The sequence below is a fragment of the Triturus cristatus genome, chromosome 4_1 (genome assembly GCF_964204655.1).
Source record: "Triturus cristatus chromosome 4_1, aTriCri1.1, whole genome shotgun sequence".
In the NCBI taxonomy this organism is placed as follows: domain Eukaryota; kingdom Metazoa; phylum Chordata; class Amphibia; order Caudata; family Salamandridae; genus Triturus; species Triturus cristatus.
This window is the reverse complement of record NC_140585.1, coordinates 730052729-730066644: the sequence shown is the minus strand read 5'-3', so window position 1 is coordinate 730066644 and position 13916 is coordinate 730052729. Positions and strand designations below refer to the sequence as shown.

Genomic DNA, 13916 nt, shown 5'->3' with positions numbered 1-13916 from the left:
ACATTAGCAAACTATGATATTTTGCCATTCATGTTTGAACTGCTCGTGTGGAAAAAGGAGAAGTGCTGATGACAGATACTCCATGGCTCGGAGACAAATGGCTTATGCTTCTACTTTTAATCGTATTTGGGACGTTCTGCGATTTGAAACATATCCCACTTTGTGAATGTATTTTAATGTCAATAACTCATATTAAACCTTAAAAAATCATGTGTATCCATTGGTTGAATTAAATAACATAATAAGCTGTAACTGGTCAGTGAAATGCCAAACAAATACAAAAAATTGGGATGTTTTGTGCATTCTGGCCACACCACTAATTCCGCCCACTTTTCCAATCCTCGGGTTATTACCGCCCTCTAATTCTCCATCCACAGTTCCCCTACCTTATTCCCTACTTCGACCACTGAGTCAAAGGTGTGATTGGATGAAACCAGCGGCGTCACTATGGGGGTGCGGGGGGTGCGGACCGCACCGGGTGACACCCTCAAGTGGGGTGACACCAACAGGGCCCGTCAGGGGCCGGCTTTAGGGCAGTACGACCGGGTGCTGGCTTCCTGGGGGCGCCGTGTTTGAAAGTTTATTACGCTTTTGAAGCACCTGCTGCAGCGTTTCTTTCCGCCAGCAATTACCAGGCCTCACATAAATGTCAAGATAACTCGTGTGATTAATTATATTCCTGGAGAGAGATCAGTGTTTTGTAAAGTTGAGGTTTTAACTTAGGTGAAGTTAGTGCAGAGGGTTAATATGCCTGCTGCAAAGAACGTGTGCCAAGTAGATTACAGAGTGCAGATCAGCTGGTTACTGCTTTCAGAAGAGACATCCTTTTGTTGCAATTTATAACTTAAAGTCCTAATATTCAACAGTGAGCTATTAACTTTCATCCTAGAACTGCATACACACCTCAAAATATACATTATTAGAACATTGATTAATGTTGCAAAAAGGGTTAATTTGGCTAGAAATAGATTCTTATTATTAAAGAAAACTCCCAACTATGCTGTTTCTTTTTCGACTCTGCGTTTGTGCTTCTCCACACCAAGCACTATACTGCCTACCAGTATGGATGACAAATGACTCCTACACTTTCAGTCCTTTGGTTTATGTATCATTTCCTATACACGGATTTACACACCTATGATTGACTGTCTCTGTGTAATGTGTGTGTGATGCAAAGTGCTCGGACACCCTACACTGGTATGAGTGGCGCTATATAACTAATTCAATGCATCTGAGAGAGTGTGGTTATGGTGACTTGGTCACTGTTAAAGGGTGCTAGTGAGAGAATCCGTGGTGGAGGTGGTCATTGGGGGGCGCCATAAAAACATTGTCGCGCAGGGCGCCACCAGCGCTAAAGCCGGCCCTGGGGCCCGTGTGCGCAGAGCAACCTAACCTTTTAGGAAGAGGACGTGCCTGTGCGCAGTGCACACTGTCTCCTCTCCTTTCTTTTATTTGCTTACCTGTGAAATGGATCCAAAAAAGAAAATCACTTTTGCTGGAAATCAATGTCGTATTTTTCTGACATTTAATTCCAAAATGCAGCATCAGGAATACAAGTTTAAAAATATGAAAAATAAATAACTAAATAAAGTAAGACAGAGTGGTAGCAAACTGTCCAGATTGATTTTTATTCACACCCAAACACATTAGCGCCACTTTTACAGAGTTTGCCAGTGAAGCGCTATTTTTGTTGTCTTGGCTTTGTTTTCCCTGGGCTTGGAGCTAGTGCACCAATCCTGGAGGTACTGCAATGTGAGGATTGAAAAACAAAATTTGTACTGCTGCTCTGTATCTAGGGATGTTGTCTTTTTTTACCAGCCTGCTTACGTTTTGTGAGGATATAAGCAATGGTCATTGAAATGGGTCCATTCAGGGCCCTGTAGTCATGTCCTTAACTTTTCAGGCAAAAGCACACACTGATTTCTGAACAGTGAGTGTAAAAGCGTTAAGGTAACCATGTTGTTCCTGCTTACATTTCACATGGTTTGCAAAATGTTGCATTCCCTTTGATTGTTTGCTTTTTCCAGGATGCTGTCACTTTTTTTTGTAGGCCACATATTGCTCTTGCCCAGTGCGTAATTTAAATTGAGCCGCATCCAGGTGTTTATAGCTGGCAACAATTGGGTTGTAGTTGAAGGCAGTCTGAGTTTTTCTCAGTGGGGCAGTATGGTGTTCAGTGGGGGAGAGGATGTGGCACTATGGCCAGAGCTGCTGAATTTGGAACTGGGGAACCAGGTTCAGCCTTAATAACCAGTCCGCCAGACCACTCTCCTGAGAGAGCACTATCTCATGCTAGACCTTAGAAGGCTTCGCAAGACATTAGAAGCCCCGGTGTCGTAGCACCAGCAGGTGGACCCTAGCATGACAAGTGTAGGTTAACCTTCAAGGCTTGTCCACCACTATTCATACTGAAGTTCACCTCCAGTTTTGCGGCAGGCCTATGAAGCAGTACACCCTAGAACAGTGACCCTGTCACTGAGATCACAGGACCCTTGAGAAGGGCCAGCTCTAGGGCGGTGCAACCGGTGTGACCGCACCAGGTGCTCACTTTCGGTGGAGGCATCATTTTTGCAAGTATATTATGGTTTTAAAAGCGCTTGCTGCGTCCTTCCTGGCCTCCAGTAATTTTCGGTAACAATAAAAATGTCATGATGACTCTGGTGATTAATGTTCTTCCTAGAGAGAGATCGGAATTTTGTCTAATGGAAGCTTTGACTCATGGAAAGGTAGCTCAGAGGGTTAATGTACCTGCTGCAAAGAACATGTACCATGCAGATCACAAAGTGCACATAATGTAAATAGGCCAGTGGGCTACTGCTTTTGTCAGAGAGATCCTTTTGTTACTTGCAGTTTATAAGTTAAAATCCTAACTTAGAACAGTGAGCTATTAACTGTCATCTACTCCGCAGCATCACAAGTCAAATTTTTTATTAACTTTTGATACGTTTGAGCAACAAACAATTTATTAGTTTAAATGGTGAGATCATGCTGCAGATCTTGCATCATGAGGCAAATATGGCAGAGCCATTATTATTTAGAAAACATTTGCAAACTAGGATTTTTAGCAATTCATGTTTGAACTGCTGTTTTGGTAAAGGGAGAAGTGCTGATGACAGAAACTCCATGGCTCGGAGACAAATGGCTTGTGCTTCCACATTTTATCGTATTTGGGGACATTCTGTGATTAGAAGTATATCCCACTTTGTATACATTTTACTGTCAATAACTCATTATAACCTTAAATAATCATGTGTATCCATTGGTTGATTAAACTGGGCAGTGAAACCAAACAAATACAAAAAATTGGGATGTTTGCGCATTCTGGCCACGCCTCTGGCTCCGCCCACTGATCCAATCCTTGGGTTATTCCCGCCCTTTGATTCTCCGCCCACAGTTCCCCTACTTTTTTTCCCCCACTTCGACCACTGATATATCGTGTTGATGGATAGTGGGAACACCACACCAGTAAAAAGTACCATACCTATGATATTATAAATTCCAATAAACTGTTGACTAGCAGGTAGCCCACTGTACAACCTGATGAATGAGTCATTATCACACTGTTGTTAACAGGCACATTTTGTAAATATAGGACCTACATTTACAAACGTTACTAAGGATTCTGTATGGTCCCGTTATTTGCCAACTGTGTCCACTGGCGGACTCGGGGCGGAGGAGGTCCGTGCGGTAAGTCGTGAGGGGGTGACACCATGAGTTACCCGCACCGGGTGACACCAACCCTAGTGACGCCACTGGATGAAACACAGAACTCATGCAAATAAGCTACAAAAGATTCACTGTCACATATGTCATTTATGTCAATTTCTTTGCAGCAGATTTATTTTAAAAAAAAAATGTATACATTGACCGTTAAACTCCGTTTTCATGCTCCACCCCTAGTGACTTACCAAAGTATTTTTGAGGGGGTGCGGCAGGGTACAGACTGGCTGCGGTCGGTCGCCATCAAGTCCACGCCTCTATGCATTCTCTCGTTTTGCATTCGATGATCAAGCTCGCAGGTGGGTCGCAGCACGTCATCCGTCCATCCACCTGCCGCACTTTCCCGTGCCCCTCCCCCAGCCCCCGAGAACCACAGGAGCCTCGGCCCCGCCCCCGTCCCTCCACCCCCTGAGATGTAGCGTAACCTCCGGCATCGCCTTTCCACTCACATCAGACAAGGGTAAGCCCTATCTCAGCCCACCGACTGGGGAAGAATCGCGCCCGCCGGAGCAGCATGGGCTGCGGGAAGTCAGTGGCAGCCAGCCAACCCGGTGCAGGTGAGGAGTCTGCCGATTGAGGGTGGGTGACTCGTAGCAGGCAGTGCACCCCGCCGGTGCCCCAGTGCTTGTGTGCCCCTTGGCCCGCTCCAGGGGTTCCCAGTCAGTGTAGCCGAGGCTTGGGCTGAAGCGTTCCTTCCGTGACCCCGTTACACTGTAGCATTATGCTCAAAGTGGTTTTCCGATTACAGTGATACCAGTTGGCAACAAATTAGTTCTCTGTTATTGTGAGCGTTATGTAAAGTGTTGATCTCCGGTTGATACATCTGTCAGTTATCTGAGAGCCAAGCGGCTCGCGCTTAAATCTGTTAGCGAAAAGTTCCTTGGCGATGGACGCCGCAAAGTATTGAGCGAGCGCTTCATCAGATGCTGGAAAGCATAAGGGAGAGTCCGCGCCGCCGTGCGTCCGGGTTACAGAGCCGGGCTTTGTAAAGTGAAGCGGCTTATTTTGTATCTCTGCTGTGCCACCGAGAGTAGGCAGCGCGCCGGCCCTACAGGAGCGCGCGGCGAGAGCCACCCTTCTTAGCAGGGCAAAGAACTCTGGAGTTCACCAAGTTCGTGGGTGAGTGAGACGCTCTTGCAGTCGAGGGGTTTGCCTTGCTCTGTGGTGCTGGGAGTCTGATGTTATAATAAGAGAAGTCAAACTGCATGTCCCAGAATGTAAAGCAAAAACCTGGACTGGGTCAGCCACTCACCCTGGACCTGGGAAGTTTGAGCTCTGCTGGCTTTGCCTTAAATGGTAGAGCCGCCATCCAAGGAAAATGTGGGAAAAGTGCTTATGATGGGTAAGTTAAGTCTACACTTTTAAAGCACATATTTTTATCTTGGAATTTCCCACATTCGGCTGTTGGGTGCAAATCAAGTGTCGGAAATGTGATCCCGAGTACAGTAGTGGTGGGTCAGAGGCATGGCTAATAAGGGGAAAAAAAACATTCTGCAACTTTTATTTGGTCTTTGACTTTCAGGTAAGTGTGTGTGTATATATGTGTGTGTGTGTGTGTGTGTGTGTGTGTGTGTATGTGTGTATATATATATATATATATATATATATATATATATATATTAAAGTAATCATTGGGACATTAACTCTTTTGGAGCCCATTGGCACAGATTTTTAGGGATTAGTACTTATTTATCACTTTAACCAAGAAAGAGAACGGGAGAGAAGGAGAAAAACTAATAAGAAAAAACAACGATAAAGAAGATAAGAGGGATGAAAAAGAACATTCATGCAAGCATGAGATAGAGGAGCATGTTCATGGAGAAGAGGCATGAGGTGAAATCAAGAGGAGACAGACTTGGTGTTGAGCAGCCCGGACACTAGGCAGTAGCACTAGCAGGCTTCTGAGAAAAATCCGTTTTACGGCACTTAACCTTTTTACAAATGATACACTGGCTGCGATCGCTGCAGATGTTTTTGTGTGCTTAACCAGTCAGAGGTCTGAAACCTGGTTGGAGGATTGCTGAGAGGTTTTCAGAGGCCACGCCTCCTTTCTCCACCACACTACAAACACACGTCCTGGTGCGATGCTTTTTGGGGGGCCTCAGGGCTAAAATGCACTTATTCCCCCAACCAGTAGCGTGCCAGGAGGCACATTCGCAGAGTGGTGGAGAAAGAGGCTGTGGCCTCCCAACAACCTGCTAGCAATCCCACTGTGTGGGACTTACTGTCGGTAGCAGGAGGGGTATTTGGCCACCAACCACCCTCTGCAGCCAAGGGAACTTCATCCCGCAACCATCACTGCACCAGGAGGTGTGTTTGCAGAGTGTTGGAGAAAGGGTGTGTGGCCTCCGAAGATCTCTAAGCAATCACGCTGTGTGGGACTTACTGGAGGTAACAGGAGGATGTCCTTGTGGGCCAACTACCCCTCCTGTTACCTTCAGTAAGTGCCACACTGCGGGATTGCTGAAAGGTCTTCGTGGCCGCCCCCTTTGTCTACCACTCTGCAAATAAATGCCTCCTGCTGCACTACTAGTTGGGGGAGGAAGTCCACTTGGCGGCTGAGGGTCCTTGGGGATGAACAACCCCTTGTGTGACCTTCAGTAAGTACCAGATCAGAAGTGACACAAACCTTGCTTAGAGGTGTTTTGGAATTTACTTCTAGCGCACAACCTGAAATGCTCAGAAAATTAGTCCTAGAGAAAAGTCAAATAGCACTATGCTAAACTTTGTGTCAAGGGGGCGTACCAAGGCTGGTACATGGACTATCCCAGGAAAGAGCCCATTGTACTAGGTATATGTTGACCTGAAGTCAGCTTTTGACCTTGTTATTCATGAGAAATTGTTGCCCTTGTTATTCATGAGAAATTGTTGCCATTATTATTCAAGATAGGTGTGGATGGTTCTTTTGAGTACCGTAATTGGATTGCATACTAATAATATAGCCCCACACAATGGGAGCTTAGTTGTCTCAATGGGCCATCTCTGGCAGGATGGGGGGGGGGCGGGAGCTAGGCACAGCCTCACTTAAACCTGAATAGACTGTGTCCTGTCCCCACACAAAGGGCTGCATACCCCCAGTAGTTAGTCTGGAGCCGGTGCAAGGAAGGCAGGGTATCTGTGCGCTTCAAAGGCGTTTCTTTTAAAGTCTCCCTCACATCAAAGGCACCATTGGGTATAAAGACTGGACCTCAGACACCACCACTTCAGTACACTTCTGGGTCTGTGGATACTTTGCCAGGAACAAGGACTGCTATGCTGTTAAATAACTGCCACTCTGCTGGATCTGTAGTTTACCGGACTCCTGCTCTAATGTTCTGCCTGCTGCCCTCTTGCATGGGTGGGAAGGACTGGATCTGCATCTTTTGAACCCAGAACGCAGAGTGACTCCAAGGGCTAGTTTGCAGGCCTCCTGATCGGAAGCCTTGGGCACATAACAGACTTCCAAGCTCTGCACCTGGACATCGGCCATCTGTGAGTCTACCCTGCCAAGTGGTGCCACCGTAGTTCTGAACACTTGAAAGTGGGCCTAAGATGCTTGCCAGTGGAACCAACATATCTTCTCTGATGACTCCTCCCCGAGCAGAACCGACGCATGTACTTAGCTGAGCGACGCATCCCCGAACAGAACCGACGCCTCTTCCCTGCTGTGTGGATTGGGCCCAGTGCAAAAGGTTAGCATCGCCCTCGCAACTTGGGAGTGACGCACCACCTTTGGAACCGCCACTGTGCGATTCTTTACCCCGCGCAGGTCCTTAAATTCCTCGCCGGCGCCAGCCTCGATGATATCGGCAAAACTCTGCATTGCAGCTTCACCGCTTATCGCAATCGATGCATCACCTCAGCTGTGCATCTCATCCTTTGCACCGGTCATCGCAAGCCCGGTCGACTGGATCCTCAATGTTGATGCAACAAGTCCTTACACTGCAGGCTTGCTGCATCTCGGAACTGACTCATAGCCTCTGCTCTGCAAGGCATCTTCAATGTGGATCCATGCAATTCTCCTCAACCACAATTTAAGGCACACTGTTCAGCGGGCCTAATTGGATCCCTGTAGCCGGCCCGTGCTACATCGTAGTTGGCCTGAACTTGTGACTTTGCCACATGTGACCAGATATTCACAATTGCGCTTTATGCTTTTTGGAACTATTTCTCACTATAAACTTTAAAATTTGAATGACTACAGTTCTACTCATTGGATTATTGTAGATTTGGTCATGTTTTATTTATTAAACTAAGTTATATTTTTCTCACCCGGTGTGGGGTCCTTTTTCGTGTGGTGTGTTCACTGCTTTTCTGTTTAAAGTGTTGCACAAATACTTTATATATTTCCTCTAAGTTAAGCCTGGCTGCTCTGTGTCAAGCTACCAGAAGGTGAGCACAGGTTAATTTAGGGTTTGTCAGGCCTTCACCTTGTCTAGGATTGAGATTGCTGCTTGACCAGAGCTCACACCCTAGTCAACCAGTTACCCAATTTTTAACGATTCTTGATTGATCAATTGTTGCTTTTGGCACAGGAAGTGACTATTATCTTTTTATTGTTTGCTTTATAAGCTTTTATTAGTATATTTGTTTAATTATCTGATATTACAAACATCATATACCTTCTTTACAGAAGGGGTTGGGTATAGAGTATTTATGGATTGTTTTATATTAATTAAAAAACTAAATGGTAAATATGTTCCACACAGACATTTTATATTTTAAGGCAATTGTGCTGATGACAATAAATTAATGGACTGATCTATTTTTAGTAATACATAGTAAGATTGTGCCTAGTGTAAACCTTATTTTTAAGTTTTTTAGGACACACTCCAGAACTCTGCTGGTAACACCTTTGCTTACATCCTCTCTCAAAAAGAACACATTTTTGTCACCTTTAATCCTCAAATGTCTCCATCAGTTAAAGCCATATTCTACCTCTCAGATAGCCTTTAGATTTAATTATTAACCAACTGTACACATTTAAATTTATTTCAGGTAGCAGGCACCCTGACAAGAAGGCTTGTTTCTTATTTCACTGCCTGCATCTGCCGTGGCTTAACAGTATAGGAGACCTCTTACCCTTTCAGGCCGGAGTCTAGTCAGCAGTAACCATTCAGGAATGGTTGTTTCCTAACAAAATGTTGGAATTGGTTTTGTAAAACTAAAAAATATTTGGAGTGTCGTTACCAATACATCCACCCTCTTTGATCACAGTTCAGAACTGGTGCCTGTGCTGAAGCCTGCATAGCTCAGATTAGGCCTGGGCTAAAATTCCGTCCCGCTCGTGGAAATTGCGTGTATTGGACATTTTCGCGTTCCGCGGAGAGCGCGAAAATGTAAATTTCCGCAATCCGCATTTTACTGGAAATTTTTTGCTTGCTCGCGCTGTAAAATAATACATTCTCACGTGCGCGCGATCGCCTTACCTGAATCCCCGCGTTCGCCGACAAGTTTTCCCGATCCGTTCGCATTCTCCACAAGATGTTGGATTGTTGGTAGCCATTTGCTCTGTCTTGCGACAGTTCGCGCCCGCAGTAACGTCATTCGTCGCGCGATCACGTCTTTCTTCTCGCGATCATGCACCGTGAGACAAGTGAAAACAAGATGGCCGCGTCCGTGAGCAACCGCATGGGTAAGTTGGCGAGCCGCGACCAAGCAGAAAATACCGCGAACGGGCGGGAAAAAAACTTCCGCATCTTCGCGATATTTCCGCGTGTTTGCGGAGATTTTTAACATTTTCGCAATAATTTGCGAAAGTGAATTTCGCAAATTCCGCCCACCCCTATCTCAGATACAAAAAGGCAGTCACTGTACCGTTCATTATACAGCCTAGGATGTTGAGGATGCATAAAATAAAGAGGATGCCTCAGTTTGAAGAGGTGCAAGGTATTGGGAGATGCCTTTGGGTAGTTGGAGGAAACTGACCAATCTGAACTGAGAGGATGGCCATGAAGACAGACAAATAATTTGTGATGAGTAATGATGACCCAGCCACATTCACACTAAGGCCCTCATTCTATTTGCAATGAAGTCAGGATTAACTTGCCCTTAGGAAACATTTTATTACCACACCATGTGGTTTTACTCCTGTCAATTTTATCACAGCGTTGTTTGTCTTTTGAGATTGGAATTGAGAATAACGTGGAAGTGCGATTTCTTTTATTTTTATTTAATTTCTTACAGCACCCAAACAGATCTTTTTGTGATTACTATCTCCTTTTCCCTTAACATATTCCTCCAAACCGTACCTGGAGGAATGCCTGCTTGGGAAAATTCTGAAGCTGTGGTAATTTCACACACCTATAAATAAAAAGGAGCACAAATACTATTTACATCCTTCTTTGGATATACCTCTGACTTTGCAATAATGGTCTTTGTTTTGTATGACCTCTTGTGCATATACTTGGCACTCTTTAAACCCCCCACCCCCAGCCTTCGTTCATCTACCTTTCAAAGTAGAATGCCAAACTTGCTTCTATGTCTACTCTACCTCATTAACACCCTTCACAAATAGTACAAAATACCCGGAGTTCCGCCCCATCCCTCATCTCTATACCACCTTTTCTCGTCTTTCTTCCCCAAAAGGCTGAGTTCTTCACTCTGTGACCAACAGAGAAGGTGTGTGTGATGCCAGCAGTGGTCCTGTCAGAGTACTGCAGAGTATAGAGATCAATCCACTATCTGTCATGGGTGGCCACAGACCTGCCAGAGGAATGGGAGATTTGATTGAGGGGGCACAGGAGGGTGGGCGGGGGGAGGTACCACAGCAGAGCGAGGCCAGTTTATCATCCATCCTTCCATTTCCTCATTTGTCTCCCAGGAGATCCGTGTTCAAGGGAATCTAGAATTTAAACATTTTTACCAATAGCTACATTGGACTTGAGCCTCAGTTTCAGGTAATGTGGAATTTCACTTTTTTTGGCAGGGCTACAGGGAAGCATATCCGTAAAGTACAGTTGACCTTTGCTTTGAATATCTGAGCATAGTTACAGCATGGCTGATAGAACCCACCATATGTTCAATGATTTTACAAGTTATAATCATGTTTCCATTAATTCAATCAAACTATGATTGTGACCTATTAGTGGTATCCCAATGGTCAAGGTGATTTTCATGCCTTGGGGAACAATTGAGTCTTTGCAATATCGTCAATAAAAATTGTTTTTTGTAATAAGATTTAAAAGTCCCAGTTTCTTCAGGGAGAGAATGGGACCACCAAGCCATCTGCTACAGAATGTTGCACAGTACATTTCTCAAACCTCAATCTAAGCCTAAAATCCATATTAAAAATTTGTAGAACATTTGGGCAGTTCTGTGTTTTTAAACGTCTATCTACGGATTAAAAAACTAAATCTACCAATCAAAGGGATTTAGTTCAAAGAGGATGTACTCCCATTGCTGCATGAGGCTGAGCTTGCTGTTCAGAGCACAGTCCACGGACGGACGGTCCTTTGAGCCCGACGAAATCCCAACAGCATTTCTGGCCACCCAAGGTGCAGGTCCAGTGTTAGATGCTGAGGGCCAGAGTCGGACTTGAGGCAGGATCTGCACCTTGGTGCTGGTTCTGGAGCCAAACGGTGCCAGGGCCTGGAAAAGGCCTTGAGCTCAAGTGGGTACCTCTTAGTGACTATTGAAGCAGTGGAGCACGCATAGCACCTGGCAGGCTTCCTGTGACTAACAGATGTGGCCGGCAGAAGGTCTTAAAGTTGATTAAAGTCACGTATGCTTATGTGTAGAATTAATGTACAGATGGTTTTCAAAAAGACGCAAACAAATGGTGAAAAAATGCACCAAGTCCTATTATATTTCAATTGTTAGGACCAGACTAGATCTTTTAGTTTTTTCTGCCTTTCTTTAATTTCTCTCTGTAATAAATGTTTTAGGAAATGCTAAACAATGGTAGTTGACCTGCTTTAAACATTTCATTACTGTAGAATGTGCTGACTTTGTATAAATGTATTTCTTCTTTCCAAGCTGCATGTTCCCATTTTCTTTAGGTCATTTGTAGCTACCACATATTTGCACACTGATTAATAAAGAACACTAACTTAGAAGAAGACATGAATCTCATGATAGTCTAAGATTCCTGAGAAATGAGCTTTGAGTTTCCCTAGATATGTGACATTTAATACCTGGATTCTTGATCATTTGAAGGAAAAATTGTACGAAATGACGCCACCACCTAGACCCGTTAAATGCGAAGCTCTGAGTGTGTGGGGGAAAAGGAAAGGGGAAAGATACCAGGAGAGAGCAAAAAGAGCAGTGTGCATCTATGTAGATGCTCGGTGAAATGAAGGACTATGGAGAAAGGCTATATTGGAGGGAACCAGATTGTACCCACCTAAGACTGACAGATTCAGGGGATGATATTTTAGAACAGACATTAGCTTCAAGGACGCCACATTTTGCAATCCCTATTGAATAAGGAGAGCAAAGTGTTGGTACAGGTGGTGCCATAGCAACTCTCCTATAGACCCAGGTGTAGAACAACTTGAACATCCTGTACAAGTTCTCCAAATTATGCCCACCAATTGTGGTTCGACCACCGGTTATGGTTCCTACCGGAACTAATGCTACTGCAGCTCGTAGCACAGCTCCAATAACTCCCGTAAACATCCAAGCAGTGCCCATTGTTGCAAGTGCTCCTCCAATTGCAGAATTAAGGCCAGAAACTCAACAGACTGCTGGAGGTAAACCTCCAACAGGACTTGTTACAACTTAACAAAATTCTCAAATTGTTGTGTGGAGGCCACCCCAGACAATACAAGCATTAATAGATGGCGGGACATTAGGCTTTACAAACCCCATGGCTCCTGGTGATATAAGTTATTATGAGGGAGGGAGTATGCCAGCTTGGATGGAAGACTCTGTGGGAATTAAAACGATGGAAGGAACAGCGATACAATGATAAACGGATTCAGAGGTGGAAATGCCCTTAAAATGACTAAATTAAAGGTGCAACTGGAGGAAATAATAAGGGGATGTTTAGCATTTGACTACATAGAGCAATACAAGAGAAAATAATTGGTTTATCTGTTTAGTAAATTATAAAGAGGGCAGCTATGGTATATGACAAATTGACTGAAATAGCCCAGAAATATGAAATACTCTTTCCAAAAAATTTCATTTGCAGAAAAGTGATGGGGTCCAATTAGATAATCCAACCATAGCAAACATGCAAATTGCAGGAATGCGATACGCATTATGGAATTAGCCATGTGCATTCGCAAATGGAGTTCGACTGAAATATCAGAAATTAAATGGGCAAATAAGCATGAAAAGAAAAAGAGAAGTGGCTATAGCAGGGAATAGTGATGAAGAAAATGAGGGAGAAACATCAGCACACCCACTCAGAAAACAGCTGGAGGAATATGTACATGTTCTTTGAAGTCAAGGTGATTTGGAAAATTTACTAACCATTTTCCAAAAAGCAGAGACAAGCCAGTGCAGTGGTATGCACAAGTAGAATGGTTTATACACAGTTCCAAGGTGTTGTGGACTGATTTGAATACGTTTTCAGCATTGTGGTACCTGCTGACATATGCGCTGAATGCAAGACATTGGTTTAATGGCCAAAAGATGAAGTGGTGAGGGATGTTAGAACAAATGCACCATCTCCTGTAGTGATGCAGAAATATGAGGCTCTGATTACCTTTCTAAAGGGTAGAGTGCCACTGAAATATATGGATTGGTATAAAATGAAAAGAACTACCCAAGAGCTGAAAGAAACAGTTCATGAATATTCTGAGTGGTTGTTGCAGGTGTTTCAGTAGCACAGTGAACGAGAGGTTCCAGAGGAGAAAGATGTGTTTTTTGTCAGAAGAAAATTAAGGTGACATTTATGTTTGCACAGACTAAGTTGGTTCCGCAAGGTTTTCAGAATTCTCATTTTGAAGGAAATCAAGTGAACGTGCAAGTTGTTGCAGTTCAGCAGGCTGGTTTGCAGGGAAGTGGAGGAGGGTTTAATATGACACACAGTAGAGCTAGAGGTGTTCCTGTGGGTACAGGCCCTGGAATGCGGCTTGCTGCTATGAAAGACTATTCTCTGTGATAGAATTGGACATTGGAAGAGGGAATGTAGATATAATTCTGATACTAGTGGAAATAATTGACCAGAGGAATGCAAATGCAAAAAATGCCTACACAGCAGATGCAAATGCGTACACAGGAACCTATCCCTGTGTTACCTGTTCCACCTGCTCAAATGAATTCCC

The 13916-nt window shown here is 44.3% G+C and overlaps 1 protein-coding gene across 14 annotated transcripts in view; it reads left to right on the top strand.

Annotated features, from left to right (window-relative positions):
* The first annotated feature begins 3973 nt into the window (after positions 1-3973).
* Positions 3974-13916, top strand: part of C4_1H12orf75 (chromosome 4_1 C12orf75 homolog) — a 358071-nt gene continuing 348128 nt past the window's right edge. For 2 of the 14 annotated variants that reach the window (XR_014981318.1, XM_085653204.1), the window contains exon 1: positions 4014-4277. Coding sequence is in view for 11 of the 14 variants with exons in the window: in XM_085653204.1 (XP_085509330.1) it covers positions 4235-4277 (43 nt within the window). In the remaining 3 variants the exon portion in view is untranslated. Of the gene's footprint in view, positions 4278-13916 lie in introns of all 14 variants that reach the window. The other 12 variants (XM_085653217.1, XM_085653215.1, XM_085653216.1 and 9 more) reach the window with 10 other exon arrangements.